This window comes from Hyla sarda, chromosome 8 (genome assembly GCF_029499605.1).
Source record: "Hyla sarda isolate aHylSar1 chromosome 8, aHylSar1.hap1, whole genome shotgun sequence".
NCBI classification, from domain to species: domain Eukaryota; kingdom Metazoa; phylum Chordata; class Amphibia; order Anura; family Hylidae; genus Hyla; species Hyla sarda.
In genome coordinates, this window is record NC_079196.1 from 96,734,750 (window position 1) to 96,747,846 (window position 13,097).

The 13,097-nt window shown below is 40.3% G+C and overlaps 1 protein-coding gene and 1 long non-coding RNA gene across 6 annotated transcripts in view; one reads left to right on the forward strand and one right to left on the reverse strand.

Annotated features, from left to right (window-relative positions):
• LOC130285073 (uncharacterized) overlaps positions 1-13,097 on the forward strand; it is a 115,413-nt gene that overhangs the window by 92,085 nt on the left and 10,231 nt on the right. The window lies entirely within an intron of this gene.
• LOC130285071 (aldehyde oxidase 1-like) overlaps positions 1-13,097 on the reverse strand; it is a 155,604-nt gene that overhangs the window by 75,996 nt on the left and 66,511 nt on the right. For all 3 annotated transcript variants that reach the window (XM_056536226.1, XM_056536227.1, XM_056536225.1), the window contains 5 exons: positions 12,325-12,428; positions 9,782-9,966; positions 8,030-8,192; positions 4,760-4,846; positions 2,383-2,552 (listed from right to left, as the gene is read on the reverse strand). In XM_056536226.1, the coding sequence (XP_056392201.1) occupies positions 2,383-2,552; positions 4,760-4,846; positions 8,030-8,192; positions 9,782-9,966; positions 12,325-12,428 (709 nt within the window). The remainder of the gene's footprint in view (positions 1-2,382; positions 2,553-4,759; positions 4,847-8,029; positions 8,193-9,781; positions 9,967-12,324; positions 12,429-13,097) is intronic.

Here is a 13,097-nt window from a genome sequence, read left to right on the forward strand (position 1 = left end):
CCTACTGAGTTGATCCAGAGGAAGGCAAAAAACCCTCATACTAGAGGTTAAAATTCCTTCCTGACTCCAATTATGGCAGTCACAATAAATCTCTGGATTAACATGCTGTCCCTAAATATCTAGTCTACATAACCATCAATGTTATTATTCTCCAAAAAAGCATCCAGACCCCTTTTGAACTCTTCTTTCCTCTAAACGTAGAGGATGCCCCCTTGTTATAGATACAGTCCTGGGTATAAATAGATCATGGGAGAGATCTCTGTACTGTCCCCTGATATACTTATACATAGTTATTAGGTCTCCCCTAAGCCTTCTTTTTTCTAAACTAAATAACCCCAATTCTGATAATCTTTCTGGGTACTGTAGTCCTCCCATTCCCTGTATTACTCTGGTTGCCCATCTTTGAACCCTCTCCAGCTCCACTATATCTTTCTTGTACACTGGTGCCCAGTACTGTACACAGTATTCCATGTGTGGTCTGGCTAGTGATTTGTTCAGCGGTAGAATTATTTCCTTGTCGTGGGCATCTATGCCCCTATTGATGCACCCCATGATTTTATTTGCCTTGGCAGCAGCTGCCTGACACTGGTCACTACAGATAAGTTTACTATTGACTAAGACCCCTAAGTCCTTTTCCATGCCAGTCATCCCAAGTGTGCTCCCATTTAATATATAACCCTGTCCCAGATTTTTCCTCCCCATGTGCATTACCTTACATTTATCAGTGTTGAACCTCATCTGCCACTTCTCAGCCCAAACCCCCAAACTATCCAGGTCCATTTGTAACAGTGCACTGTCCTCTATTGTGTTTACCGCTTTACAGAGTTTAGAATCATCTGCAAAGATTGCTACTTTACTATTCAACCCCTCTACAAGGTCATTAATAAATATATTAAATAGAACAGGACCCAAGACTGACCCCTGTGGTACCCCACTAGTAACAGTCACCCAATCAGAATAAGTACCATTAATAACCACCCTCTGTTTCCTATCGCTGAGCCAGTTATTTACCCACTTACACACATTGTCCCCCAGCCCGTTCCTTCTCATTTTATGCACCAATTATTTATGTGGCACCGTATCAAATGCTTTGGAAAAATCCAAATATACGACATCCAGCGATTGCCCTTGGTCCAGTCTGGGGCTCACCTCCTCATAAAAGCTGATCAGGTTAGTGTGACAGGACCGATCCCTCATAAAGCCATGCTGATATGGAGTCATACATTTATTTTTATCAATGAACTCCAAAATAGCATCACTTAGAAAACCCTCAAACAAGTTACATACAACGGAGGTTAAACTAACAGGTCTGTAATTTTCAGGGTCACCTTTTGTCCCCTTTTTAAATATTGGCACCACATTTGCCTAACTCCTGAGTGCGCTCTAACTCCTGAGCCCTGTTGTGCGCCCGCAGAGCATTTTACATCCACATATGAGGAATTTCCATACTCAAAAGGAGAAAAAGGCCCACAAAATTTGTAATGCAATTTCTCCTGAGTATGGAAATACTCCATATGTGGACCTAAACTGTTGCGCCATGTGCATTTGAGGACTAAATTAGGAATTTGCAATAGGAGCGGAACTGGATACAAGGATGGGGCTCGCCTCCAGCTGTTGCAAAACTCCCAGCCTGCCAGGACAGTCAATGTCTGTCTGGCAATACTGGGAGATGTTGCTTTGCAACATCTGGAGGCTCTGTTTGGGAAACACTGCCGTATGAGACATTTTTCATTTGCAAAACTACAACTCCCAGCATAGCCAGATAGCCTTTGGCTGTCTGGGCATGCTGGGAGTTGTAGTTTTGCAACTTTTAGAAGGCCACAGGAAAGATCACTTACCAGTGATCTTCACTGCAGCCTCCTCCACCGCCGCACTTTCCGGCATACCTCCTCCTGCTGCCACCGCCGCCACCTGGCGGTAAGCCTTTGGCCATGTCGCCCCAACACCCCACCCCCCGATCTGCCCGGACTTCAATCGGTGAGCAGAGCGGGGGAAGTCAACTTTAACCCCCCCCACCCCCAACTGCCATTGGTCAGTCCTGATTGACCAATGGCAGGGGATAGGAGGAGGTGGCACCCCTGCCACCTTGCTCCTATCCTTTAGGATGGTCGGAACTGTCTCTGATCACTCTTATTTTCCAGGCCCGGAATCGCTGCAAATCGCCGTCCGGTTGCCGACATGGGGGGGGGGGGGGGGGTCAGGACCCCCTGGCATTTGCACTGGATGCCTGCTGATAGATATCACCATTCATCCCAGTCCGATCACCGCCCGGCAAGCGGTGGTGATCGAAAATACGCCGTACCAGGACCATCCTGAACAGGTTAATGTTACACTTTGGTTTGCTGTGACCTGGTTCTAAAATTTTACATATAATTTACTTACACAATTTTTGCATGGGCTTTTTTGCTGATAGCAAAGGCTATAAAAAGTTCTTGATCCACAGTTGGCATGTCATCCACATATACAGCTTCTCCTGTGGCCTGCTTAATGCCAGATTGGTGTACTACTGGATGGCCCACAGGATCTTCCACTGGCTGCCTGGCGTTAACTTCCTATGCAACACAGAAATGTGTGATAGCGGCAACAAAGTAATGAACAGTGATGCAACCTGAAATCTCATGTTTAAGAAAAGATAACTTCAATTATATGTATGAAGATATGTTTTTTTGTAGTCTAAAAACTTTATTTGGTAGTCACAGGGTATAAGGTGTAATTGTCAGTCCATGACGCCAGAGCACCATTAACCTGCACGGTCTGAGCTTTAGAGCTTCACCTGAGTCAGGTGCAGGGTAATGAACACACTGATGCAAGGTTACAGATAACTACTTTGGCTGAAAGTAGCAGCTATAAACAAAACAGTCTCTTGTGCAGAGGGATGGGCAGAGTGGAACCCGGGAGCCTGTTGCATTGCTGTAAGTTGCTGTTGAATGCAGCTTTAAGATTATTAACAGCACACGCTGACTTGAAAGACTTTAACCCCTTAAGGACGCAGGACATAAATGTACGTCCTGGTGAGGTGGTACTTAATGCACCAGGACGTACATTTACGTCCTGTGCATAACCGCGGGCATCGGAGCGATGCCCGTGTCATGCGCGGCTGATCCCGGCTGCTGATCGCAGCCAGGGACCCGCCGGCAATGGCCGACGCCCGCGATCTCGCGGCCGTCCGCCATTAACCCCTCAGGTGCCGGGATCAATACAGATCCCGGCATCTGCGGCAGTGCGCAGTTTGAATGAATGATCATTCATAACGCCGCACGGAGGTCCCCTCTCCTTCCTCCGTCCGGCTCCCGGCGTCTCCTGCTCTGGTCTGTGATCGAGCAGACCAGAGCAGAAGATCGCCGATAATACTGATCTGTTCTATGTCCTATACATAGAACAGATCAGTATTAGCAATCATGGTATTGCTATGAATAGTCCCCTATGGGGACTATTCAAGTGTAAAAAAAAATGTAAAAGTAAAAAAAAAGTGAAAAAATCCCCTCCCCCAATAAAAAAGTAAAACGTCCGTTTTTTCCTATTTTACCCCCAAAAAGCGTAAAAAAATTTTTTAGAGACATATTTGGTATCGCCGCGTGCGTAAATGTCCGAACTATTAAAATAAAATGTTAATGATCCCGTACGGTGAACGGCGTGAACGAAAAAAAAAAAAAAGTCCAAAATTCCTACTTTTTTAATACATTTTATTAAAAAAATTATAAAAAATGTATTAACATTTTTTATATGCAAATGTGGTATAAAAAAAAAGTACAGATCATGGCGCAAAAAATGAGAACCCATACCGCCGCTTATACGGAAAAATAAAAAAGTTAGAGGTCATCAAAATATAGGGATTATAAACGTACTAATTTGGTTAAAAAGTTTGTGATTTTTTTTAAGCACAACAATAATATAAAAGTATGTAATAATGGATATCATTTTAATGGTATTGACCCTCAGAATAAAGAACACATGTCATTTTTACCATAAATTGTACGGCGTGAAAACAAAACCTTCCAAAATTAGCATTTTTCGTTTTAATTTCCCCACAAAAATAGTGTTTTTTGGTTGCGCCATACATTTTATGATATAATGAGTGATGTAATTACAAAGGACAACTGGTCGCGCAAAAAACAAGCCCTCATACTAGTCTGTGGATGAAAATATAAAAGAGTTATGATTAGAAGGCGAGGAGGAAAAAATGAAAACGTAAAAATTAAATTGTCTGAGTCCTTAAGGCCAAAATGGGCTGAGTCCTTAAGGGGTTAATTAACTTGACTGACTGACTGAAGTAGAGATTTTCCACAAGAGCTTTGTTTACCGCCAGTCTTTGACAATTTACCTGGTCGCCGGGGTCTTTTCCTGAGATTTGGCATGGCTGTGGAATTTAGTACACTTCTCCTTAGGCTTCTCCGCACGATACTTCAGCTTACTAGCTGGAACGCACTCTCCTTTCACACCAAACTCCCTCTCTCAACTGATCCCTCCTCCCTCAACTGAACTCTCCTGCCCCCTTACACTACAAAAGGGCTATGTTTGCAGGTCCCCCATTGGGGCATTAGGGTCACCTGGTCATTCTGCCACAATCCCTTAAAAAGGTACAGTGTATAAATTAACACATAACATGACAACAATATTTCACCTAATAACAGGCCAAACAATGGAGCAGTGGGCCCAACACATAGACAGCAGTGATGACTGAGGCAATCTTTAGCCCACAGGACAGCCTTTTGGGTCCCGGGACAACACACTAATAGACTAAAATACACTACAATATTACCTGGAAAATCTGTAATGTTTTTGGCACTTTTGTCTCAAAACCTTGGATTGCACTGAGATATTCAGAATCCTTGACAGAAGATGTGACCTACAAACATTAAAAAAAAAATAAAATCAAAAATGACAAATACATATATTATACATGCAACACGGACTTTAATTTTCAACTATGTCAAACTGAATAGTATAAAAATGATTAGTAACATTGAATTATTTATTTTCATAAAATGCATTTTAACAGGTGAAATCTACTAGTCAGCATAGTGGAATCATGAGGTTTCCAAAGTGTTTTCACTATGGGGGACATTTATCAATGTTTTGCTTATGTATTCCTTTTTTTAGTTATTTTTTTCTTACTATTTTTTTTGCTTATGTGCGACTTATTTATCAATTGCTTTCAGCCTGTTGATAAGTTTCGTTCACTTAAGCAATTTTTCATTTTTTGCTTTGGTAGTGGCTTTTTCTGCTCCATGTCTGAGCTGGAGTAAATTTAGTAGTTTTTTTCATGCAATGCGACTTTTTTGAGACTTTTGCACTTGATAAATCTCTGACCACTGCAAGTCAAAAATCACTTTTTGCTTTGGTAAGCAAGATTTTTATTTTTTGCTTAGGACACTGAACATACAAAAAGTCGCAGAAAAAAAGAGCGTAGTCGCACGTGTGACTTTTTTGCAACAATTTTAAGCAAAGTTTGAAGGTGTGTTTGAATTGGATATACTAGGTTATGCCTAGTGCAAGGGTTTAAATGGGCACTCAAAACTGATTTTTGCTATTGCACTCCTTATGGTAAAATCTTTCTAATGTACTTTGTTTAAAAAAAAAAAAAAAAAAAAAAAAGAAAAGTTTTCTATGTTTTATTTGTGTTAAAAAAAAGCTGCCACTAGGTGTCTCCTTACTTGTCCAGAGCACATTTCCTTCCATCTCTTGCACAGACTTTTGACTCCTGCTGGCCTGGCAGAAGTCCAAAATCAGGAAATGCAGTCTGGAATACTAAGGGGTGTGTGTGCAGCCTTAGCCAATCATAGCTCATCTCACACTCTAAACTGCTTTGGGCTATGTGTAACAGAGTGAGAGAGGAATTTTTCCAATGCATGGCTTTAGATGATGTCACGCCTGCTGGTGAATGCTCATTCCCAGTCAGACAGACTGAGCAGAAAATCCAGAGCAATATCAAGGTAGAAAACATAAAATATAAAAAATAAATAAAAATAAAGGCAGGGGATGGTTTATCATGATGGGGCAGTGAACTGGAAGGATTATAAAATTTAACAAGATCATGAAAGGTACTCTTTAAGGGGTGGCACATAACAGTGATCGATGAAGACTATCAGTTTTGTTTGGCATATTTATTGTACCCTTGGCCAAAACGGATACACTTATGCCAAGTGTAAAGTCTAAGAGCGCTATTACAAGACAAGTCTTGATTGGGCAAGCCAAAATAGTAAATGAGCAACCAATGAGTGATGGCAGCAAAGGGGACCAAATTTTTTGGCAAGCCTACCCACCCAATACCCAATGCCTTGTAATTGGCTCTGCAAACCAGCGCTGATGTCGGATATTGGCGTTTGTTTACAGCGAGCATCGGGTCATCAAATAGGGCCCTATGTGCTCTTTTAGGGTACATTCACACATACAGGATCCTTAAAAGATTTGATGCGCAGGATTTGTAACTGCAGATAAGAAGCTGTGCTCAGTCATTTAGTTTACATGTAGCAGAAATTCCTTTGCATCAAATCTTGTGCATCAAATCTGCGTACGTGTGAATGTACCCTTAAAGGCTATTTATGTTGAAATACTACATAGTCCAGCTCAGTATCAGTTCCCTTGTTACATAAAATACAATGGTGTTCTACCTTACTGTTACAGTTTTAAAACATAGGGACTCCTTAACATGTTCCCCCCCCCATCTTTTACGACATTATTAGGGTACGTTCACACTGTGGAATTCCCGCGGAATTCTGTGAGTAGAATTCCGCGCAGTGAACAGTACCATCAGTTCCGAGACCCATTCACACTGCGGAATTTCAGCGGCGGAATTGTTCCGTGCAAAGAGAGAACATGTTCATTCTTTTCAGAGAATTCAGTGAATACTGCATAGCCATCAATGGTGACGGCGCAGTGCCCCGCGGTCCTACCACTGAAGTATTTTTGGTGATGGCCGCCTGATGGAATCTGCAATGTGAATGTACCCTTAGAATGTCCCATAAAGGTTGCTAAATTTGTATCAAACAACACAGCACATAATAAATCTGATGTTATACACTATAATTTTTCAGCATTAATAGATCTCAGTCTGCACAAATCCCTAAAAATATTTTGCCACACAAACCACACTCACTTCAGGCATAGAAAAACAAATAAAAAAAATAAAGATAAGTGCAAAATATGAAACAATGCATACACTTGATAAATGTGCCTGGCAAAAAAATATGCATAATAAAATAAGAAAAAAGGCACAATGCACTTGATATGTGCAGAGAAGAGATCTATAGATTAGCTTGAGACTCCACAGTTGTTATTTTTTAATTATTATTTTTTATTTATACCAAATGGGGCTGTTGAGATTTTGTTTACTCCTGGCATAGCAAAACTTCTGAGAGGTAAGATGCATTATAAATTCAACAGAGTAGGAATAATATGTATAACGCATACTGGGCTAACACAGAACCTAGACCAGATTTAGGATATAGCAGATAAGCAACACTGACATCTAGTGGCAGCTCTGTCAAGAAGCAGATGTTTTGAAGGTCAGAAGACTTCTCAGTTGTTCAGAAATACTGAAAAGCAAAAGAATCAGTCTATAGATCACTCATCAGGGCTTAGACACATTTGGGGGAGATTTCTCAAAAACTTTGTAGAGGAAGAGTGGTGCAGTTGCCCATGGCAACCAATGAGATCGCTTCTTTCCTTTTTAAAGAAACCTGTGAAAAATGAAAGAAGCAATTTGGTTGCCATGGGCAACTGCACCACTCTTCTTCTAGAAAGGTTTTGATAAATCTCCCCCATTTATGCAGGCTACATAAAATTAGGCTATCCAGCTCGAGTTCCTTTTGTACAGTATATTTATTGCATTTTTTTAATAATAAAAACCTACATTAGAGGAGATCTCCCACACTGACAGTGATTGCTGTGTTTAGAATCATTCCCCACTCTTGCTACTATTTCTTGTCTTTGTCTAACCTTTTCATCATCAGACACCGATATTACAGTTGTGTTTTATACACTTTTATTACCGTCTGATCTTTACAGTTATAGGCATAATACAACTTACAGGTTTATCCAGGTTCTGCTGAACTTGAAGGTAGAATTTGAAGAGAAAGCTGACGGTCAGAGATCGCCTGTATTCTACTTTTCCCTCTGGAGAACTAGGAGCTATAGATATCTCATTTAGGACCTGTCTGCTGGCTTCAGAGAGCATCTCATCATCCCAGTGCCTGCCAAGTACAATACAGCCCAGTATTAGGTTATACATTTTGTGTTTTACTTTGTTACCAATGTATTCAAATTCATTTAAAAAAACTAACTAAACTGTGCTAATTGTGTAAACAATATAGATCATACTCACCTCTATTTCAGTTCCTGTGTGAACCTCCCCTGAGGAGTCTCCCTGCTCTCCTGATAATAGGCTACAATCTATGTAGGACATCAGCAGAGCTTTTTTTTTTATTTATTTTTTGTCTGTGTGTGTGTTTGTAAATAAACATAACCCCAAGGCCATGTTACCACATCCAAAATTTCCGTGCGGAATTTTGAATTAGAAATCCACCGGATATTCTGTATTCAATGGGATTTTGCAGCGCCGTGCAAGTGGCGGAAATTCCGTTTTCTGTGTACGCAGAAAGTAAGGCTATGTTCACACTTCTGGAATGTCCACGCGGAAAATGTATCATATCTCATAGACTGCTATTAATTCTGTGCGGAGTCCGCATAAAGAATGAACAGGCTTATTCTTTCTGCGGACACGGAAATCTGAATTTCCATGCCTGAAAAATCTCTTCCGGAAATTCCGCCGCGTGCACAGCCCAGCAGAATCCCATTGAATACAACTGGACTCTGCTGCTCTGATATCTCCAGTGGAATTCCAATGCAGAATTTTGCATGGGAATTACAGACATGTTAATATGGCCTAAAGGTGAATTATTTAAAAAAAAAAATTTATCTTCAATTTATGCCATTTGTTTTATAAAGGAACATACAGTTAACCTCAATAGCATAAAACTCCAAAATTATCAGTGTCCAGAATTAAAAACTAGTTAAAATCATAGAAGTGTAGAAGCTGACACCTTACTTGCGCTGATTCATATCATCAGTATATAGAGTACCTATAGAAAGGATGTTCCCTTGGAGAATTCAATGACTGTGATTAAAGGGGAACTACAGTGGAGGAAAAAGGTTTTCAAATCAACTGTTGCCAGAAAGTTAAACAGATTTGTAAATCACTTCTATTTAAAAATCTTAACCCTTCCAGTACTTATCAGCTGCTGTATACTACAGATATGTTACAGAGAAATTTGTGAAGTTCTTTCCAGTCTGACACAAGTGCTCTCTGCTGACACCTCTGTCCGTGTCAGGAACTGTCCAGAGCAGGAGAGGTTTTCTAATGGGATTTGCTTCTAATCTGGACAGTTCCTGATAGACAGAGGTGTCAGCAGAGAGCACTGTTGTCAGACAGAAAAGAACTACACAATTTTCTTTGTAGTATACAACAGCTGATAAGTACTGGAAGGCTTCAGATTTTGAAATAAAAGTCATTTACAAATCTGTTTAACTTTCTGGCACTAGTTGATTTGAAAATATGTGTTTGCCACTTATTTCCACCGGAGTTCCCCTTTAATGTGGCTACACCAACATGAAATCTAAAGAGGGGCTTTATGTCCGATTCCACATGTGATCCATATGCTTCCTGAGAATCACAGGAATACACCAAGGGCAGTATATATCTAAGCTAGCAATGTCTATGCATTTTCATCCTCTTAAAAGATCAATATATTTTGATATACTGTATATACTGAACGGATCATACCTGCCTATAAGAGCCTGGCAGGTTTTCTTTGCAGAAACAGTAGAAGGACCAATACCACCATAGAAAAGGTCCATTTCTTTAATCACATCTGTGCCCTTATTAAACTGTACTTGCATTCCAGCATTGACAATGGCAAAAGCATTTTCTTCCCGCTGGGCTTGTCTGAATGCATATACAAACTGCTCCTGGGTAAAATCACAAGAAGTACAGTTACAGTCAATAAAAAAAATCCTGTACACAACAGATAAAGCAAGAGAACATATTAAGATTATATATATATATATATATATATATATATATATACATATATATATATATATATATATATATATATATATATATATACATATATATATCCAAATAAAAGCAGTGGCACTCCTTTTATTTGGATATGTAGTTTGGATCCCTGACCCAGATCAACTATAGGAGGCACCCATGCACCTTTTCTAGTGGAGTGCTGCTCTCTTCCTTCAAGTATCCAGCTATATATATGTTGTAGAAAAACAGCGGCACTCGAATGCGGTGAAATAAAATAAATATAACATTTTTTTTCACCGCATCGGAGTGCCACTGTTTTTCTACAACCTTTATAGTATGAGCTCGTAACCTGGACCTTATACAGTGTGCACCCGCATACATTTAGCTTTTTTGAAGTGCTGCTCTCCTGTAAAAATAGTAGTACTAATTCAGTGATGTCAATAGCATCTGTTGTGCCCCAGGCCATACAATTGATCTGGCAATGCTTACCAGAATGTAAGTATGAACGTAGCCTTAAATTTATACATTTATTTATTTGTACATTTACCATAGCTGAATGAAGTTATTCCAACTACAGAACACTAACTCTAAGGCCCAAATTTATCATACTGTGTTCTTTTAGGGTACGGGCACACGAGCGGATTTTTGCAGCATATTTAGCTGCGGAACCGCCGCTGAAGGACCCTCTGTATCCTGCCTTCACATGTGCCTGCTCGTAGCGACAATACACCGCTACGAGCAGACACAGTGCGCTGTGCGAGTCCCCGTGCACATGCACAGTATACTCGCACATCGTGGCAGCTCTCGGCCTGGCTCATTGAGCAGGGGAAGCGGCCGCCATGTGTGCGAGTACACCACGCATGCGCAGTGACTCGCACATCGTTTCAGTGTGTCTGCACGTAGCGGCGTATTGCCGCTACAAGCAGGCACATGTGAAGGCAGAATACAGAGGGTCCTTCAGCGGCAGATCTGCAGCGTAAAGTACGCTGTGAATCCACTTGTGTGAACGTACCCTTAGAACGTCGGGTGCATCATGAAGTCACGGCCATGCCCCTCATTAAGTCATGGCCACGCCCCCCTCAATGCAAGTCTATGGGAGCTGTCACGCCCCCTCCCATAGACTTGCATTGAGGGTGCATGGCCGGGATGTCACGAGGATGCATGGCCGGGACTTCACGAGCCTCCGGCCCCGCATCCTCAGTCATCCAGCACGGAGTGAAGTTTGTGTCCACGATCAGACATCTTATCCCCTATCCTTTGGATGCCACTATGAGCGACGATTACATTTAACTATTTTGGCATGAAAAGATGCAGCTCTTGCTGGGAAGTCAGGTTGTGGAGGCAACCATGTAATGCCCTACATGTTCCATGCACAGACCTTATTCTAATCAATAGAGCCTGTGCACGGATCTCGCTGGGTATTGCATGGTTTTCTCAGCAACCTGACTGCCTGGTGTGAACTGTGTATTCTCATGCCGAAATGTAAAGAGTGCACAGAACGCTTATCACTGGACTGGCAGGTACAGAATACCTGCAATAAAAGGACAGCTTAGATACATATGTTACATGTCTTTTTCTTTTTCTAATACAGTGTTTCCCAACCAGGGCACCTCCAACTGATGCAAAACTAGATGTAGTTTTGCAACAGCTGGAGGCGCCCTGGTTGGAAAATACTGCTCTGAGGCTAAGTTTCCACTTGGTTTGTTGTCCTGCATTTTTTTTGTGTGAAAAAACACCAGAAAAAACATCAGTTTTTGGCGTTTTTTATGGCGTTTTTTCATTTGTGTGGAAATTGCATTTTTGGCACCATGGCAGTTTTTCCAGCCTTTCTTGGGAACCGCCCCTTTTTTTCACAAGTGAAAAAACACACACACAAAAAAAAAAAATAAAAAATACGACAAATGCAAAACCTACATGGCTTTTTGAATTGCATTTTTTCACTCCCATAAACTTTTATGGGAGAAAAAAGCCAAGAATTTGACTAAAAAAACACCATAGGCTCAACATGCTGCGATTTTGCAAAACTGCCAAGTATCTGAAAAACACCCAAAAAAAAAAAGAGTGCAAAAATGCCAAAAGGATGAAAAAAAAAACCCTAAACTGAAAATACGCCAAGTAAAAAAAGAATTTTGCGATTTCTTATTTATTTACAGCTAACATCTGGCCGCATGATGTTTTTTTGGTCAAAAAACGCTGCGTATATTTGGCGTTTTTCTTGGCAAAAAAATAAACAAGCGGAAACTTAGCCTAATGGTTGGCCAATAAAAAAAAATAAAAAAAACAACCTTTCCAGAATAAGGGATAAGAACTGAGAGCAAGACTTCTCCAGGCTTTAGAGCAGATGAACCTGCGAAATACGCATCATTCAATGGAATTGTCCTCATACTTCCTATATGTAGTAAGAAAAAAAGAAAAAAACACTATTAGAAACCTAAAAAAGTTTGGGAACTTTATCCAAGTAGAGAGACCTGTCTCTTTATTGATATCTTTTATATTTCAGAAATAGCAAGATTTAATTTAATTTATTTATTGCACAACTTTAATTCAAACTTCAATTAAAATAACAGTTGTAAAAAATAAGGATAAAATTGGCTGTAAGTACTAAGAGCTACTGCAATATCTCTTTCATATTCTGTATATTAACGCTTTCCTAGGAAGAAGCAATTGATATATTGGCACATCCTGACAAACGATGAGAAGTGAAATTCAGCATTGTCCAGATTAAAGTTTTTCTTTTGTTTATCCCTAGAAGTATCCATTGCACTTTTAATGTTGTTATTCATCGGAATGGTGTTTTTCCAAAGTCTTCTGGCTTTATGTAAATAAACTAGCTGTTTAATATACTTTGGGGGGCATTTATCATTGTAGGTGTAGGTGAAGCATTTTTTTTACACCTGTTTTCTTTGTGTGCTGGTACTGTGTAGGCGTAGGTGCACCATAAATTATTAAATGGATGGAGAGCATTTGATAAATTTAGTGCAGATACACATTTCCGGAAATTTCTCTGGTTTATTCGTTGCACAAAATTTTACGACTTTTTTATCCTGTTGCACCAAAA